Genomic DNA, 18287 nt, shown 5'->3' with positions numbered 1-18287 from the left:
TTGTGTTCACACAACAGCAGCATGAACCTGAAGCAAAGTGCTGTTTAGAAATGTGGTCATCCCTGTATCAGTGTATGTTGCGTAATGGGTCAAGTTCCCCTCCATCATCTGACAAAAAAACTGTGTGTATTTCCAAGTAAAAAAGAAGAAAAAGAAGGTACATAAACATTCCATAAAAAAACCCAAACACACACTAGAGATGGCAAAATCAAGTGGCTTGGTAGTCACTCCCCACAGCTCATGAAAACAGGTAACAGAACAACCGGATGTGTGCCAAACATCAGTGTGGCTTGTTGTCACAAAACAAGCCATCTGTCGTGAGCTAGGTGTGCCTTCCCAAACGAGGCAAGCACTTCAGTAATTATTAAGAGAGTCTTTATTCCATACAGCTACAAGGTATTCACAAACTCCAAAACATGCACTCCAGATAGAAAGTTGGCCTCCCGCTCTGACCCTATTCAGTCAAAGCTCTGCTTATGAATCCTTCAGGGCCAGTCTCTGGAGGGGGGCGTGCTATGGCAGCAGGCAGGCCAATGCTCTTCCCACTGAGTTCCCCACTGGTCAAGGCAGCGAGTGCATCGATGGGACTGCACATCCATGTCTCCTGGGGTGTCAAGTTCTCCTCCTGAGAACCCCTGCCCAGCTTCCTTTGGCTTCTTTCCCACAGTCAGGAGTGGGAGGGCACTCAGTGGTTGTCCTTGAAGCGCTTGATCCAGAGCTGGCTCGGGCTGGCTCACCGGGAGGGTGTGGGCCTCTGGGACCTCGCGAGTCTCGACACCTCCGATATCAGAGTGAGAACTGAGCCACGGCTGGGTCAGCTATCCGCTCCCCCTCCTCCGAGTCTGAGCCACCATTCCCACCGGAGATGGAGCCCTCCATCTCCTGTACGCGCCTGGGAATCTCATCCGAGCACGCGCACACATCCTCCTGCAGGGAAGCAGTTTGGGTTCAGATGACATGGCAACCCATTGTGGCTAGTTACCCATCATGGGTTGCTGTATCCTATGAACCCAGTCAGTCTTGTCAGAGGGCTGAATGTGGTTTGTCATTAAGTTGTGGGTTGTTGCTGAAACATAGGTTATCATGTTTTCTGAATTCAGCTGAATTCAGCCATACTAACAAATCATAATTTGTTAAGCATAAATAACCTATGAAAGGAAACCACACTCTGTAGTTTGATTATGAATGGTGGGCTGTTCATGATGCGCTCAGTACAACTGGGCTCAGACAATACAACAATCTGTATAAAATGCACACGCAACACATATTTTGCCCTTGCGAGTGGGTTATAGTGTTGTCTGAACCCAGCCAGTGCCTCTTCCTTTGCCTAGTAAATGTTCAGATTCTATCACTGTGACATGTGTTCACTCCTTCCAAGAACAAAAGGAAGCAGCAAGGCAAGGCATGGCCAGGCCATGTATTGTCTGACTTCACTATTTACAACGCCCATTGTGAACTTATACTCAGCATCATTTCCCTAGCAGCGCCTCCTCTGCAGAGGATCAGGCTACTGCGCAGCAATCAAAGCTGCATTTTCATCAGAGATGGGTAGGTTTGCCAGCAGCTCTGGGTACTGCTGGGGTTTGTAGGTTGTGCACTGCCTTAGCTCAACAGAACTAGCTGTGGAACTTTCCTGCCTCACAGGAAGCGTCATTTTGGGGGGAGAGTGGCAACTGCTGTTGTCCCGATCTGCTTCTTGTTGCAGGCTGCCGAAGAAGCTCTCGAGCGGCTTGTACGCTGCCTGGTGCGGTTGGTGCAGCCTGCTTATTGCCTTTGGCATGTGTTGACCTGGGCAAAAAGTTGGCTCATACAGCCTGTTTTCAACGATGGTCATTTCTGGCGCTGGCTGCTTGACAACAGAGCCGTGCTGCACCTCCATCACAATCATTTTGTCAGGAATACAGCTGCTGACATCCATCGGTTTGCCACTCCCCTGCAGAACACACAGACAGCAACTGGATTAGGACCTGACTTCACTGTATTTTATCTTACACAGCATTGCATTGAAAGAAGGAGGTCCTTAAAAATAATGACAAGAGAACAGATATCAATAGCTAAAGTGGGTGCCCTTCTCTTCCATCGCTGTTCAATTTTAGCAGTTCCCTTAGCATGCAGCACCACAGCTTGCCGGCGTCTCAGAAGAGGCTTTTGGGGTGATGTATGGGGGAAGGAGAAGGCCTTGGTTGAATCCTTCCATGGGTGGATGGAACTGAGATCCAGTGAAGGGTGCCCCTAAAAAACCGGCATGGGGTAGAAATCTTCCTCCTTGCAATCCCTTCTCCTCCTTGCTGTCCCTAGCATGATCTGGCACATGGCTCTGGAGGGTTCCCCAATCATCCAGCATAGATTTTGGTAGTTATTGGGGCGGGGTGGGAATTTAAAAAGAAAACATTCATCTTCACATCCACCCTTGGGAACATCCAGTTCAGAGCTTCACTCTTACCAATCTCACTTCCAGCCACCAATTTTTAATTATAACAAAATTGAGGAAGTAAAGCCATAACCCTAAACAATTGAAGAATTGTTTTTTATTACAAACGATTATACAGGAAGAGTTTGTGAAATCCAATTATGTCTGCTGATGGGACAGTTTTGCCTGCTTTCTGCAACTTTTCACCTGCCCCAAGAAGATTCTTGGAAGCATAGGAGAACACTCTGGAGCAGATCTTGGTGATTACAGGAGGAGGAGAGGATGGAAAGATCTACTGCAACATGTGCACATGAAACCGAATGTAGCTCATCAGGTTTTGTCCTATCCTGAAATACCATCCCTTTCCAATAATTTCTTCAAGAACCTTCCCAGGTCCTTCACTAATACGTTCCTTCGGACATAAGCATGGTCCAAACCATATGATACCGTGGAGAAGCCTGGAAGAATCTGGAGCTCAGCACAGAAGTTGCACATGCTCACCTACCACAGAATAGCACTGGGATGTCAGGGATCCCTGTCATTACATCAATAAAGAGAAATATGGTAGAGCTACTGGATTTTGCTGAGGATGGTTCCTACCTTTGAAGACAGAGTCACATCAGGATGAGGGATGTCAGGGAGCAAGCGCTTCCGCACACTAGAAAGACACCGATAGAGAGAAGAGCCCATGATGCCAAAGAACTACATTCCAAGCCAGGTGGATTCTAGGAACCGTTCCACACCATTGGAAAGGGAAGCACAAGTGACCACCCGGAGATACGCTGCTGACTGTCCTGGCAGCACAGCCGCCCAGAGTCTATCCCATTTAGTCCTGCTTAAAAGACACAGAGGGCTGGGAAAGGGCACCTGGACAGGGTCACACTGCTCACAGGTAACCACTTTGTGGGGCTCCCTAAGCACAAGTTATGGTGTCAGGCCTTGTGAGCTTGAAACAGCTTCTCCAATCCAAGTCTATTTGGCCTCGAGGAGCACTGGCTATTTCTTGCAGTCATTCTCCTATCCCTTTTCCTTGACCACAGCCTTGAACCAGGGTCAGACATTTTACCTTTAACTCACATATTTACCCTGGAGAGGTTGGGCATTCATATCTTGGGTTTAAGAAAACTGAGATGAGAATATGACATTTGCTTTTCTCTATCCTTCGCCCAACAGTTGTCCCAATAATTTGTTGGGAAACTATGGTTACTAGCCTCAAAACATGCCAAGGAATTAAACCAACTTCAAAATATGGCTTAGAATCCTGGCTTGTTCCAAAAACAATAATCATAGTTTCACAGTTCAGCTGAAACTATCATTAATTGGAGAGGTCTTGATTTAACCACAGCCTTCACCAAGGGAGGCATAAAGGAACTGCATTTGTATCTTGGCTTATTAAACTGGGATACAGTAATGCAATGCTGATTATCTAACTCGTCACAGCAGGGATGATGATCATCACGAGCAACTGTGACATCTCACTGCTCATGAGCTGATGAGCTCTGACCCACAATGCCATTATTTTTGTCTGAGTAGGCTGTATCAGCCATCAGCCTTCACCATCCCTTTGAGAGGAGAAGAGAACCACGCATTATTCTGAACGCCTCTATCATGTCTCCCTTACTTGCCCTTTTTCTAAGCTCAACAGTCCCAGCTGCAGCCACTCCTCAAAGGGGACCTGCTCCAGCTCCCTGATCATTTTTGTTGCCCTCCTCTTCACTTTTTCCACCTCAATCATGTCCTTTTTCAGGTAAGGTAACCAGAACCCTCTTGCCTTTTATTAATTACTGTTTGTACAGAAAAGTTTCACTATAAAACTTACCAATCACATTTCCAGAGGCACAAGCAACTCAGCAGCACTGGTGGTACAATCAGTAGCGTCAAAAGGGTACTCATGAACCTCTCTCCTCCTGAAGAAAAAGATAAATATGCATCTATTTGTGTGCATTTTGTATTGTGGCCCAGTACATTGCCACAAAATGAACAGAAGCAGCCCCCTCCCAATTTAAAATGGGGCAAAACAGGCTATTGCATGGCATCACTTCAGGCTGGCATTCAATGAGTATATATTTATTACATTTCTATAATGCTCAAGAGCCAACATTCACTAAGCAGTTCATAAAAAAGACTTAAACCCGCACAATGCTATAGCAGAGTAAAATATAAGAATGGTAGAAGTTAGAGCTGAACAAGCCCAGATTAAAACCAAAATAAAAGCCAACAGTGCAGGCTTAAAACATACCAAACACATTAAAATGTCAACAACGGAAGGGCTACGAGCCTGCAAGAGGAAAAAGCTCTTCCCCTGGTGCTGAAAAGACTGCAATATAGACACCAGGCAAGCCTCCCCAGACAGGCCCCAAGGGGGCACCCTCATGGAGAAGTTTCCGCTCCTTAGTGTCATCCATCTTACCTCAGCTGGGGAAGGACCCTCTGAAGCTCTTAAGGTCTAGACATGTGTACATGGGCCTTAAGTCATTGAAGGCTTCAAAAGTTAATGCCAGTATTTGGAATTGGGCCCTGAAGCCAGTGTGGATCACAAAGCATTGATGTAATCTGATCCGTATCAGCCAGTCCCTGCTAACAATCTAGCCACCCTATATTGGACCAGCAGGACCAGCTGAAGTTTCTGGACTCTTTTCAAAGACAGTCTCACAAAGACCACACTGCACCAATCCAACCAAGTGGCTATCAGCGCAGGACTGAAGTGGGGAGGAGGGGAGAACGGCCCGCTCTGCGGGTTGCTTGCCAGCATCGGGAAATAAAGCACTGGTCTGATTCAGGATCAGACGCTTCCTCAGTTTCTCAATGCCGAGCTTGTCCATAACAGCAACAACGCAAATGCCTTTCAAAATATACAGACCTTTTAGAGAAAAGTACATCCATTCATCATGCACAATTTGTATGACTTACTTTTAAATTTGGTAGTTACTGATGAATTCAAAACTGCTATATCTGGGGGACTGGTGCTGTAAGCCAGACCTGAAAACTGGTAAACTGTGCTGGGCTCCAGGTGTTCCACAGTAAATCTATTCTGATGTGGATCTTTAATTGTGTATCTGCATACCATTAGACCATCTGTATTAAAGCAAACAAACATGCAAGCAGAATATATGGCAGCAAACAAGGTAACAGCCCTGTCTGTTGCTCCTCCTCAAAGACGCATTTCGAAGAAGAAAAGGAAAACCTTTCCCAAGTCGTTCTACAGTCACTTGACACATGTATTTGCTCCCACCCTTACAGATCCCTTACTGCAGGTCCTGATCCATCTCTGCAGTTCCTGTCTGTATACTGGAGGGTTCCATGCGCATCCTGCAACACCCTGTGTAGACTTGCGTGTGTAAATGATGTGAACGTGAACTGAAATATGATGCATCTTGCTCTCCCATTCAACTCATTTCGGGTTGGCCCACATATGATACACCTGAGATTGCTCTCTCTTCCTCTCACCCCTCACCATCACCTGATGTTCCAGTCATCCAGAAGGGTCCATACAGCTGTGAACAAGCCTACAGATTTTTAGCACATCACTGGTGGTGCATTTAAGGAAGGCAGTATGTGCCAGAGGGCCTCCAAAACTCCAAACGCAGCAGAATCAACAGTAAGAGAAAGAATACACTTTACCACTTTGGAGGGTCCAAGGACTACTTCCAGTTCCCATGGGCACCCTTCTCCTGCCCCTGGAATTGACCGTGAGGCAGCGACCACAAAAGAGAACAGGTGGCACATGTGTTTTACACGTTCTTCAGCATGCCAGAATCACAGAAACCACCCTATGAGCCTGGCACCCTTGGAATGTTTGGAAGTCAACTCCGATCAGTCCCAGTCAACAGCCCCAGTGAACAGGCACTGTGGGAACTGTGGATCAAGGCATCTGGAGGGCACTGGCTCTTGCTCAGGGGCAGGCAGCAGCTAGATTGGGATATACTGATAGCACTCTGCTGTAATTCGTTGGCAAGAGTTTTGCACTGCCCATAGATTAAGAGTGATAACAATTGAAGGGCTTCTGCTCTCCCCAACTTATGCTGCTGGAACTAAGGAAACTAGACATTTGCAGCTCAGTTCTGGGCTGAACTTTGGCTCAGAGTCCCATTTCCTTTAATTGTACATCCACTGTATCCCCACAAAGCCTATTTTGCATCTTGCTCCAGGCGACTGGCCTTGCAGGGCACAGAAAAACAAAAAAATAAAGCAAATACTGTCAGCCTGAATTCTGCCCAGGCAGTGTGTTACCTCCCCTTCTTGATCAAGCCTTTCCCCTATTAACATGCATTACAGTACACAACAGCTTAAAATGAGAGCTGCTTCTTAAAACCCAAGTCAGCTAATGTGGTACTAAAATACCTGGAAACATAAGAAGGCTTTTTGCCTGATGCCAAAGAGACTCACAAGAAGATGCCAGGCAGGTCACTCTCTCTGCACATTCCACAAATGGGACATTATAGCCGAATTGTCCATTCTCCAGTGCTTAGCAGAAGAAGAAAGGGCACTCAGAGGACCCCCCGCCCTGCCCGGCCACACTTAATGCACAGGCAATGCTAGGTGGAAGCCCTTCAAGCTTACAAGGCTTCCCTCTTGCCTGGCAGGGTTTCTCCTCAGCCTGAACTCCTGAACTCTTCGCTGGAATCACCAACTTGTTATTTTTGCATTTCCCTCTTAGAACTGGTTTCCTTTCTCCAGGAAGATTTCTTCCTTCTGATCACATCACGTTTCCCTTTGCTTAAGGCAACACCTTATTACTTCCTCATGACATCTGACTCAGCGTTCCTGTGTCACTTAATCAAACATTACATTAGATTTCCAAAATGACTTTACCTGGAAATGAAACTTGTACAGAGCCCTCTACTGTGCAATTTCTAGTCACATAAATTGCATAACCTCTGATAAATCCAGCTTGGAAATCTTGAGGATAAGTTTTCCAAGTTAGAGTAATTGAATTGGAAGTCACGTCAGATGTTTCAATGTCGAGCAGTGAGGGTGGCTCTGGAAAAAAGGAAGTCGACAGAATTGCCATGTGCTTCCTGCAGTGCTAATCCTCGACCTTGACATTAGGGTTGTCTCATTTTGGACAGGCCTCTCACCCCACCCTGCAAATATTGGAATTGGACCAACTCTTGTGATGCAGCCGCCAAAAGGACAAATGCTATTTTGGGATGCATTAACAGAAGTATTACTTCCAAATCATGAGAAGTAGTAGTTCCTCTATGCTCCTCACTAGTCAGACCCCACCTGGAATACTGTGTCCAGTTCTGGACACCAAGATTTAAGAAAAATGCAGGTAAATTAGGAAGGGTCCAGCGGAGGACAACAAAAATGATCCAGGGTTTGGAAACACTGCCCTATGAGGAGAGACTGAGAGAACTGGCATGTTCAGCCTTGAGAAGACAAGACTGAGGGGGGACATGGTATCCCTCTATAAGTACCTCAAAGGCTGCCACAAAGAGGAAGGTCAAGATCTCTTCTTGCTGATGCCATAATGTAGGACACGGAATAACCAAGTCAAGTTGCAACAATTCAGATTCAGGCTGGACATCAGGAAAAGCTTCCTCACTGTCAGAGCAATACGGGAGTGGAACCATTTGCCTAGAGTGGTTGTGTGCTCTTCCACACCAGAGACATTCCAGAAAAAAACGGACAGCCACCTGAGTGGGATGGTGTAACGTGGTGTCCTGCAACAGCACAGGCTGGACTTGAGGGCCAATGGCCTCTGGATTTTCCTTACTGTTCAGGAGACTCACAGGAAACATAGGCTTCTCATGGACAGTTTTGGTCCATAGCAGCAGGTCTTTCCTTGTAACACTGGTCTATTATGTTGCAAACAGGAGAATTCTCCAGATACAGCTGCTGACTGCATGCTTATCTAGCTTTAGTCCAATAATTGTTTAGCATTGATGTATAGTTCCATTTGCACTAGAACACACTTTGAAGGCTCCTGTATGTTGTCCTCATTTGCTACAGATGCTCGCACAGAAGGGCTACGAATAAAATCTGCTTTCTCCATGGAAATAAACAAAGCCAAAGGAGTTCTTGCTTGGTAAGGAAGCTTCTTGTCTGAATGGGCACTCCCAGGCATATGAGAAATTTCTGGATATGTGCGTGAGTCTAGTATTTCTTTCACTGATAAGAGGGGAGAGGCCTATAACAATCACACCTTTGGCTCACAACAGGAAAAGCAGTGATCTCATTCCCAAGTTGCTCCTTGGCTCCAAGTTGCTCCATATGATAATGGGGAAATTTCCAGTAACCCCCTTCCATTTGCAACCCCCACACACTATTCCATAGGCTCTTCTCCCACTTCCAGGGGAAAATGTGAGCTCAAGGTGCCGCTGTAGCAAGAGGAATAGAGGGAATCATGTATCCTGCACCTATGTCTGCAAGCATCTGGTTTGGGCTATGGCATCTTCAGGAAAATTTAGATGTCAATTCATAGTATTTATCATGCCAAGTGTCCAGGCCACTTAAGGATGTCTGAGAAAATGGTCCAGATAGTATCTGAAGGTCAAAAAATCCATCTGAACCAGAACTGTAAGGCAAAGCATCAAGTTGAAATGCTAAAGAGAGCAAGTTCTAGCTAATTTGTAGCTGGCTGTCAATCAGCAGAGCTGGTTAATTAACTCAGTGTGTTGCTTTTAAGGGAGGTTTCTCTCTGTGCCTTCCATCTGATCTTCTTCTGCTCATGTCTGATTCTGCACCATTCTAAGGGTTGAATTGCCTCTGACTTTGTTTCCTCCACTTGGGGAAGTCAAGGAATGGCCTGGGAGGGGCCAGGTGTCCCTTCCAGGGGGAAGACTGTTAGCTGAAGCTTCCAGTTCCCACCTGGCCCTGGCTGAGTCCTGCTGTACTAGTCCTCCCCTTTTTTCCTTCCTCAGATGAATCCTCCATCAGGTTAAAGCATGTTAGCAGAAATTCTGCTCTGTTCATAGAAGTAAAATTAGAACCCAAGCAAACTCCTATGGGCTTTCTGTCTTCAAGAGATTCTCCCAACCCATACAGTTACAACATGGTCACAAAGCATTGTGGGCTTACCCAGTTCTTTAAGGTATTTAGTCTTCACCTCCAGTAAATAGCTTCTGTTACCTTGTGTTCCATACACTCTGAAAGTGTATCTCACCCCAGGAGAGAAAGCATCTAGAGCATAACACATTTCAAGAAACATGGAAGTAAGTATGTAGAGTAAGCATATAAAATCAGATTACATGCACTGCTTAAAACAAGTTATTTTATTGGAGGACATAATTACTAAATTTCTATAGTGCCCAATAGCCAAAGCAATTTTCATTGCAATGCATGGCAATGGAAAATAATTAAGCAGAGTCCCTTGAAAATGAATGGATGGGTTTGGGGGTTCATGTGAGATTTGCTTCCATTTCCCTCCAGCTCACACATTTTTCCTGTTCAAATACAGAATATGCATTGAGTGTCATTGTTGGTAGACAAAAGTCATATTCATATGCTAGTAACATTTCCCACAGAAACATTCTTTTCATATACACAGTCCAACAGTTGGTCAACACATTGATGGTGCAGCCTATTCCATTGCTGAACAAACACACCTTCCGCACAAAGCTTTGTGGGCTGTCCCTTTTTTAAAAAGAAAAACTTCTGAGCAATGGAATGTTCACAATCACTCCACAGAACTTTAGTGGCTGAGCTGATATGAGAGGTCATTTCAGAGCTCTCACAGCCATTTCCTGTGGAGGTTTTTGTGTCAACTGTTTCTCTTGACAAATTATCTGATTTTGAACGTAAACTGCAAAACTATTTTTTCCAATACATATATGTGTGTGTGTGTGTGTGTAATTATGTATGTATATACTCACACCATCCTTCCTTCAATACAACAGCTCATGAAAAGAATAAATGAAAACACTTCTAATGTGGTCCTTCACTTTTCAAATAAATATATAGATTGTACATAAGACACCAAATTATATACCCATTTATTACCAGTGTTTATTTTTTTCCTAGAAAGTTAGTGTTTAATTTAAGAGGAAAATAAAATGTTGGCACCTCAGAGTGAAAGGAAGTTTCAGATCATTTAACTGAAGCCTGAAACATTTCTATGGTCCTATATGGCATATTTAAAGTTCTGTGACCATGACAACAAAATGGTTATTGCTAGGGAAGTGACTAGTCCTACTCACAAAATGGCTGCCAAGTTTGTGGATGGTCATGTTTTCTTCAGGGCTCTGTTCGGTCACAGCCCATCCCCTTGGGACTGTTGCTGAGGGTGAACCATCTGCCCCACTTGCCATTTTGGGATGGACAGCTTCCCCTCCCCCCCATATAAATTAATGAAAACATCACTGCATTTATTTACTTAGCAAGATAAAAAGTCAACCATCCAGGCTGTGGGAGGCACTTGAGCCTGGCAAGCTTTTTGTGGTCTTATGGGGAGGGTGTGATAGCAGCTCCATAAGAATTGCCTCAAGAATTATCCATTCAAAAACAAAGGTATAGTTTTCTTACCCGATAAAATGAGTGCACTGGAGTCATTTCTCCCAAATTTCTTCCACTGAAAATCACAAGGATGGGACTGGGGCTGATTGCACCAGTCAACAATGTAGCCATCAAACTTGGGTTGGGGCTTCCAAGAAATATAAATACGATGCGCTGTGTTGTTGAGCGTGTCTTCTTTAATGTAGTTCACTTTGGCTAAAAGAAATCCACACTGCCGTGTTTAGATGACTGCAAAACGTATGCCTAAGAAGTGGTCCAATGAAACAAGAGCCAAAGGAACCCAAAAAGCCACCTCATCTTCCCTAGGCCTGTTTACCACCCAGTCCAGCCCTCTGCCATGGCAACTGCACTCTCCCCCAAGCAGGACATGCCCTGTGGGAAGGCGTGTGCTAACCAAATAGCTCAAGACTTGTGGGACATTTTGCAAGAGAAAGCAAGGTACAAATACTCTCTCCTGGGGTATCCCTTCCCAGATGTGACCACCTAACACCCACAAAACCCATGCATGCTCTCCCAGTGTTTTGGACTACAGCTCTGATAAGCTCTCATCCAGCTAGTCGACAATGAAGACCATTAATTATTACATTTCTATGCTTCCCCAAAACAAAGCTGTTAAGTCCATGAAATGAGGGAATGCAGTGAAGTCTAATATAAAACTTCTCAAAGTTCAAAATTACAGTATAAATATTAGCACAAACCAGTGCGAAGATCTTAAAATACAATAATGATTTCACATGATAAACAACAGAGAACTTTAAAAGTCTGGGAGAATAAAAAGATCTTCCTCTGAGGCCAAAAAAACCCCAGAGAAGGCACCAGGCAAGCATTGCTGGGGGAAGGCATTCCACAACAGTGACCGCAACAGAAAAGGTCCTCTCTTTAGTAGCTTCCGGCTTCACTCGCGGATTCTGGCTTTTCTGAAAATGTTATATTATTTCAGTGTGATGCCATGAGGAACCATGAGTCCTTCGAACAACACATCTAAATGTACAAACCGTTCTCTTTAGCTGCTAAGATGATGATCACGGAGGGAGTGGATGTGCCTACAGAGTTCCTTGCTGAGACACCAATTTTGTAAGAATGACCATCAAGGGGAATGGTCTTGTAGTTCTTCGTTTCATTTACAAATTTATACTGATCAGATGCAACAGATTCTTCTAACTTTTCCCAGAAAATCTCATATGTCTTGATTTTTCCATGAGCACGAAAGTGCGGCGAAGCCTACGGAAAGAAAACAGAATGGCTAGAGATACAGGCGACACCTGTGCTTCTTTCCAGGGCAATTCCACATCACTTTGTTACAGCCTTGGACTGAGGATGCCGGTTGCATTTTTACTGTTTTCAGCTTGCAACACCAGAGGGGGCCTGCTGCTAAGAGTGTGAGGTGCAAAGCCACGTGACAAGTGTGCTGGCCAGGTAGCCTCCGTCCAACAGCTCTTGATTTTCATTGCTTGGAGAAGATGGCACCAAGTTTTGCCTTGTTCTTTGAAGCTACAGCTCACAGTGGGGAGGACCTACACCCACAAGATGCAAGGATGCCCCTCAGCCAGGATGCCTTTAAAAGGGGATAGGAGACATTCATGCAGGGGGAGGCTGCCAGTGGCTACAAGCCCCGGGGTGCCCACCCGTACTTGTTGCCAGGCTTTTTTGGGCAGGAGGATCTGCTACGTTCATGCCCTGCTCGGGGTTGGCTGCCTGGCCACTGTGGGCCGAATGCTGGACTAGATGGTCTCTTGGCTGATCCAGCAGGGCTCTTCTACTGTCCTTGCTCACTCAGCTGCCTTTATACTGAGTCAAGCAATTGGGGCTGCACAGAAAAGCAAGCAACTCCAAGTGCCAGCAGCTTTCCAGGGTCCTGAGCATAGATGCCTCCCATCAATCTCACCCTTTCACTGGGAACAGGAGGGAGCATGTGCTCTGCAGTATAACCCACTTACTTCTTCTGAAACTTACGAGTTTGGATGGGATAGAGTTGATGGGGCCAGAGGGGCTAAAGTGCTCAAACTTGCTGGGGTGTCCGTCGAACAGGGATGAGAACTCGTGGCCCTCCACTTGTGGCCGAACTACAAGTCATCACCCCTGACGATGTTGGCTGGGAATGAGAGGAGTTGGAGTCCTACGTTATTTCGCCACAGGTCACCCACACGTGGTCTTTCCCTTCCTTCGAGCTGGGGAGATCGCTGATGCATTTTGAAGGCCAGGAAATAGCTTGCAGCATAGCCTTCCCCAGCCTGGTGCCCTCCACACAGCCTGCATCTTCCACCATTTCTCACTACCGGTGATGCTGGCTGGAAGGCACCAGTTCAGGGAAGTCCTGAAAGGGGCACACACCATTTCCCCTTTCCGGGGAGACATCACACAGGTCTGTTTGCTTGTGTGCATTGGTGAGAGGAAAGAGTCAGTACGCTGTTTTAAAGAGACACACTCCCAGAGAAATGTGTTTGTGGATGCATCGGTGGTGAGGCATTTGTGGAAGCAGTGGCAAGCTGCAGGAATGCCTCTCTCTCGAGATCTGATGTAAATTAAAGCACTTTAGTTTAAGCTGGGCCTTCAGTATATTATTCCATTAGAGTGATATTCCAGAATGCCAATAAGCTTCTGATGACCTCCTTCCAAAAGAAACCAAGTCTGAGTAAAGGATGAACCTCTAGCTATTCCTCACTGGCACAATGAGCTGGAAAATCCAAGGTTAAAACAGCTTACTCAAGAATATATGGTCTGCTTTCCTGGAGCCTCCCATAACTAAACAAATAATGAAAATGTGGGCAGAAAAGGCACACTTCACATGAGGAAAACTCTTTAAAAAATAGGAACAACCTCTAAACATTTCTCCCATTCTGGGCAAAAAAGAACATACTGGCATGAACTTTGGTTTGGTCATTGTTGCTTTTTTTCAACCACACTCTAGGCAGGTGACAATCAACCAAATCAATCCTGTCACCTCCCCAGTTCTCAGAATAACAAAACCAGAACTATCATCCGTCCCCAGCCTTGCTTTGTCATACCGCCCATCATGGTATGTCCCCAATGGCATGGCTGGACGTACCTTCCAGAAAACAGTCACAAGCCTTTTCTTCAAATCTGGGCTGATGTCCCTCCAAACGTCCAGCTGCCCAGATGGGGCTGCAAATGAGAGCACACAGAAAGCACTGCTGCATCACTGGGAGTGAAGCTCATCGGACCAAGTCTAGGTGGGCAGCTCAGCAATCAAGCAAGGCCCCTTTCCTGCTAATTCAAGACGCCTAATGGCATTCAGTCACGTGTCAGGAGACTAGGAGCTCCCTCCATCTGCCCAGGACACCCGATGTCCCACTGCTTCTGCTCCAGAGTCAGGCAAGTTTGTACACATGCCATGGTACACATGCCATGAACCATGCCATGGTTCATGTCAACTGTGCAGATGGACTGCTGCTCAATCCATTTATTTTTTGCAGTTAAGGAAAGACAGCAAAAGACAACTGAAGGCTGAGGAAAGCCCAGGGAAGTGCAGCTCTCACAGCTTCCCACTGCAGGGATCAATTCCTATGAACTTTGCTGAAGATCGTTGGCTGTCAGGACGCTCCTGCAGACTCCTGTGCCGTCTTCCTATGCAATCCTGCACAGGTTTACTCAGAAGGCAAGTCTCATGAAGCTCAATCCAAGGATATAGTCGGAGGGTGTTTGATAGATGGATCAAAGGCAGTTATTCCCCTGGAAGCCCTGGGCAGGGCCGGCCCTACCATTACGTAGGTGAAACAACTGGCTGGCAGATGCGCAATGGTGACAGCAAGGTGTTGTATGAGAGCTTCATAAACCAGCCTGCTGACTTTAGATGCTACGAAAGGTACACTTGCCAGCTTGCTCTGCTTTTGCACACAGAATGGGACAAGCCGCCATCTTGTTCTATGCTTCAGGTGGCCAATCGTTTTGGGACAACCCTGACGTAAGGTTGACCCCCCCCCCCCGCCCTCTGCCCAGAGCTGGCGTAGGCACTTCCCCTCCACTGAAAGCCACCGAACCAAAGAGAGATGTTCTCACAGCACAACTTCCTCACCAGCTTCATCTGTCCGGATAGTTAACGGATTGCTCCATTCACTCCATTTATAGAAGGGTCTGTCAGCGGGACAGCAGCACACTTTCAACGAATAGACCGTGTAAGGCTGCAGCCCAGTCAGGTGCATGTGATGCGCCAAGGTCAGCCTGTGTGGCACTGTGACGTTGTGCTGAAAGTCAAACATATTAAAACTGTTACATGTCACGGGATGGATTTTTGCTATTGAAGCTTTCCATTAAAGTTGACATGCAGCCTCAGAAGATGCAGAAGAGCAAAATGAGCCGGGACTAATCCAAAGCAAAATGAGAAATACCAAAATAATAGCATTTCAGCAAGGACATTCCTGCTAGGTCAAGCACTCCAAAACTCTTGAAAGTGACTGGACTTTGTTTAAACTTGACCTGAGTGGAGCTGAACATCCTGTTTGATAATCCCTGGCTTGAGTTGTGGGGTGGAGGATAAAATTTTAAAAACCGTGAGCTGGGGGCCCTTTTTGCACCAGTGTTGTTTCAACATCTCCACAGAGCTATCAAGAGCAATCAATAAGAGATTTGGGCCAAGCTTTATCAGTATGCTGAAGACACCCACCTCTAATAAATTGTAACAACTAATCCTGGAGTGACCATGCATGTTCCTGGGCTGGATGAGGACCGACCTCCTGAAACTAAATCCTGGGAAAACAGGCCCCCGTGGGGGAATGGTTCTTGGGCCCAAGGGTTGAAGTAGTTTACCTCTTCTGGATAAGGATACACCCCCTCTGAAGCAAAAGCCCCCTGGTTTAAGGGTGCTCATGGATTCTCTTTGTCACTGGAGGCCCAGTTACCATCCATGGCTTGGAAGTTACCTATGCTCCCCACCACCTTCAGGCAGTGAAACAACTAGGCCTGATCCTGCACAGGGGTAGCCCAGTTGCTGCATCGCACACTGGGAAGCTGCGAATTAGGCTGCTGTGCTGTGCTGTGCTGGTGGCTGGGCTAACCTTGCACCTGGTTCCGAAGCTGACGCTAGCGCAGGATGCAGCAGCTGGCACGCTCTGTGCTCACAGCCATGCCGACCCTCCACTCGGCTTAGAAGGGCTGCACTGGCTGCCTCTCAGCTAAGGAGCCATGGGCAAAGTTCCGCCATTGACCTATAATGCCCTCAGGGACTTGGGACCAGAATGCCAAAAGAACTGCCTTCCCCTATATGCATCCACCCAGCTGGAATTTCTTCGAAGGAGGCGTTGTGGAACATTCCGTGTCAACGCCATGTGGCCGTGTAACCTCTCCAAAGCAGGCCTTCTCAGTATATAGCACTGGTCCTCTGAAGCAGCTCCCAAAGGCAGTTTGCGGGGCAAAGGTGTTTTAAACACCTGATGATATTCTTTTTATGTTGGGTTTTTCTGACCGTTAAGATGAGGCAACATTTTACTGCTCCTGTACTGAAATTTTTATTTATTTTGTTGCAACTGTTTATTAAACGTGCATTTTCAACATGGATTTTAAAATATTTTGAGATGCATGCTGCTCAAAGATTTTATTCTATTAAGTAGTCTATGCATTATTCATGAATAATTTTAAAAGTATTTTTAAATACTTTTTAAACAGTGGGCTGAGCTTTTGTGGCCAGGGCTGCTTCTGGCTGCTGTCTGCATGACATGGCGGCATTATATAGCACTGCAGAAAGGAGACGATGGCAGAGAATATGAAGTCCAGCAGCCAGTGAGTTAGTGCCATGACCACAGGTAAGCTTGAACCCTCCAGCGGCATGTGTGGGCGTCTCTCCCCATACATGTCCATGTCAATGGCACCCCGCTGAAGTATCCTTTGCACACGGCCTGCAGCAAGGGGGCAGCATGCAACGAATGTGCAGTGGGGCAGCACTCCAGGTCCTGCCCCAAAGGCAGGCATGCTGCACACCCTGCCTCTAGTTGTCCATGCATTTTCAGAAAGCAAAAGCTGAGGCTAATATGCAACTGAGGACCAGGATGCCCCACTTACTTCTCTCACCAAAGTGTGAGGTCAGCCTCAGGGTGCAATCCTACACAAGTTCAGACTGGAAAAATTTCTGCAATTCTCAGCATTCCCCAGCCAGCAGGTGGCATGCATGGACTGTCTTGTCTTCCCATCTCCATTCTGCTTCTAAAGCTGGCTTGGGAAGCAGAAATATTATGGAAATCCACCATTATGCACCCTGGCTTGCACCTGTTGAAAGCACTGTCCTTTGGGTGGCTTTTAGCATTGCTGGTGAAAAAAATACACAGACTGCCACCACCAACTGAGGGTGTAATCCTGCACACACTTAGCTCCACTGAAGCTGGTGCTTTCAGAGAAAGCACTGTAGGAGCATCACATTGTAACCTGTGGCATTTTCAAAGATGAACAAATTTACTGTGGGATAAGCCTGGGGCCAGGATACCTGAAGGACCATCACCTCCCATCTAAACCTTCCTGGATCCTAAGACCATCCTTCCGAGGGAGCCACAGCCAAAGAAAATCAGGGGGGTAGCTAGAAAGAGGAGGCCCTTTCAGTTGTGGTTCTCCAGCTATGGAATGAACTTCCCAGGGATGCTCACCTGGCACCTGTTTCCAAGGCCAGGTGAAGATGCTTTTATTTTTCCAGAAACTTTCCCAGAAATTTTAGTTTTAGTGTGTTTTAAATTCTGAGTTGTATGTTAAGCCTTTGCACTTATAAAGGTCTTTGCACTTATATAAGGTCTTTTGTTTCTTGCAGTTTTAAACCTTTACGCTGTATCTTAATTTTATGTTTTAAATTTTTGTGAACCACCAAGACAACTGCAGCTATTGGCTGGTATAAAATGCAATAAATATTAAATAAAATACTGCCCCTGTTCCACCACATATGGCCCCAGTCCATCAAATGTGATGCTGGAGTGAATTTGCTGGTGTTCTGGGGCATGTGAATGCTACAAAAGGTTGTTTGGGCTTTTTTCATGCTAGCATCTTGGTTAGCCCCATGAAAGTAGTGGCAGGGGAAATGTGCAAATATCTTTACATTAGTCACCAGAGCTTCTTACCCGTTCTTCTTCCTCACCAGAAGAATTGCTAACTTCACATAACAGATGTGATACTCCCTTGATAAGGTCTACATTCCAATGTAATTCAATGGCAGAAGCATTTATTCCTCCTGAGAAAAGAGAGGGGGCTTTGGGACGAACTGGTTTTAAAAAAGAAAGGAAAGAAGAAGGGTTAATGCAGACACTTCTGAAAGAGCATTTCAGGCTGTCAAGAGTTTATCTATTGCTGCATTTATATCCCCCTTTTATCCTGCATGGGAGCCAAGTCTCCTTACATTCCTTTTGTTCTCCATTTTATCCTCACAGCCATCCTGAGAAGTAGATTAGGCTGAGATTCAGAAAGAAGCCCGGGGACTCCCAGCAAGGTTGCA

General features: G+C 46.0%; 1 protein-coding gene across 4 annotated transcripts in view; it reads right to left on the bottom strand.

Moving 5' to 3' along the window:
- Nucleotides 1-358: 358 nt before the first annotated feature.
- The window catches only part of LOC123024075 (oncostatin-M-specific receptor subunit beta-like), a 35561-nt gene continuing 17632 nt past the window's right edge, over nt 359-18287 (bottom strand). For 3 of the 4 annotated variants that reach the window (XM_044431367.1, XM_044431365.1, XM_044431366.1), the window contains 11 exons: nt 17917-18056; nt 14901-15069; nt 13914-13990; nt 11863-12088; nt 10877-11062; nt 9434-9535; nt 7223-7390; nt 5321-5485; nt 4230-4317; nt 3011-3068; nt 359-1933 (listed from right to left, as the gene is read on the bottom strand). In XM_044431367.1, coding sequence (XP_044287302.1) covers nt 1508-1933; nt 3011-3068; nt 4230-4317; nt 5321-5485; nt 7223-7390; nt 9434-9535; nt 10877-11062; nt 11863-12088; nt 13914-13990; nt 14901-15069; nt 17917-18056 — 1805 coding nt within the window. In that variant the 3' untranslated portion in view covers nt 359-1507. The remainder of the gene's footprint in view (nt 1934-3010; nt 3069-4229; nt 4318-5320; nt 5486-7222; nt 7391-9433; nt 9536-10876; nt 11063-11862; nt 12089-13913; nt 13991-14900; nt 15070-17916; nt 18057-18287) is intronic. The other variant, XM_044431368.1, reaches the window with a different exon arrangement.

Source organism: Varanus komodoensis, unplaced genomic scaffold (assembly GCF_004798865.1).
Source record: "Varanus komodoensis strain SLA01 unplaced genomic scaffold, ASM479886v1 scaffold22, whole genome shotgun sequence".
In the NCBI taxonomy this organism is placed as follows: Eukaryota; Metazoa; Chordata; class Lepidosauria; order Squamata; family Varanidae; genus Varanus; species Varanus komodoensis.
Note: the sequence above shows the minus strand (reverse complement) of the source record. Positions and strands in the feature narration are given on the sequence as shown.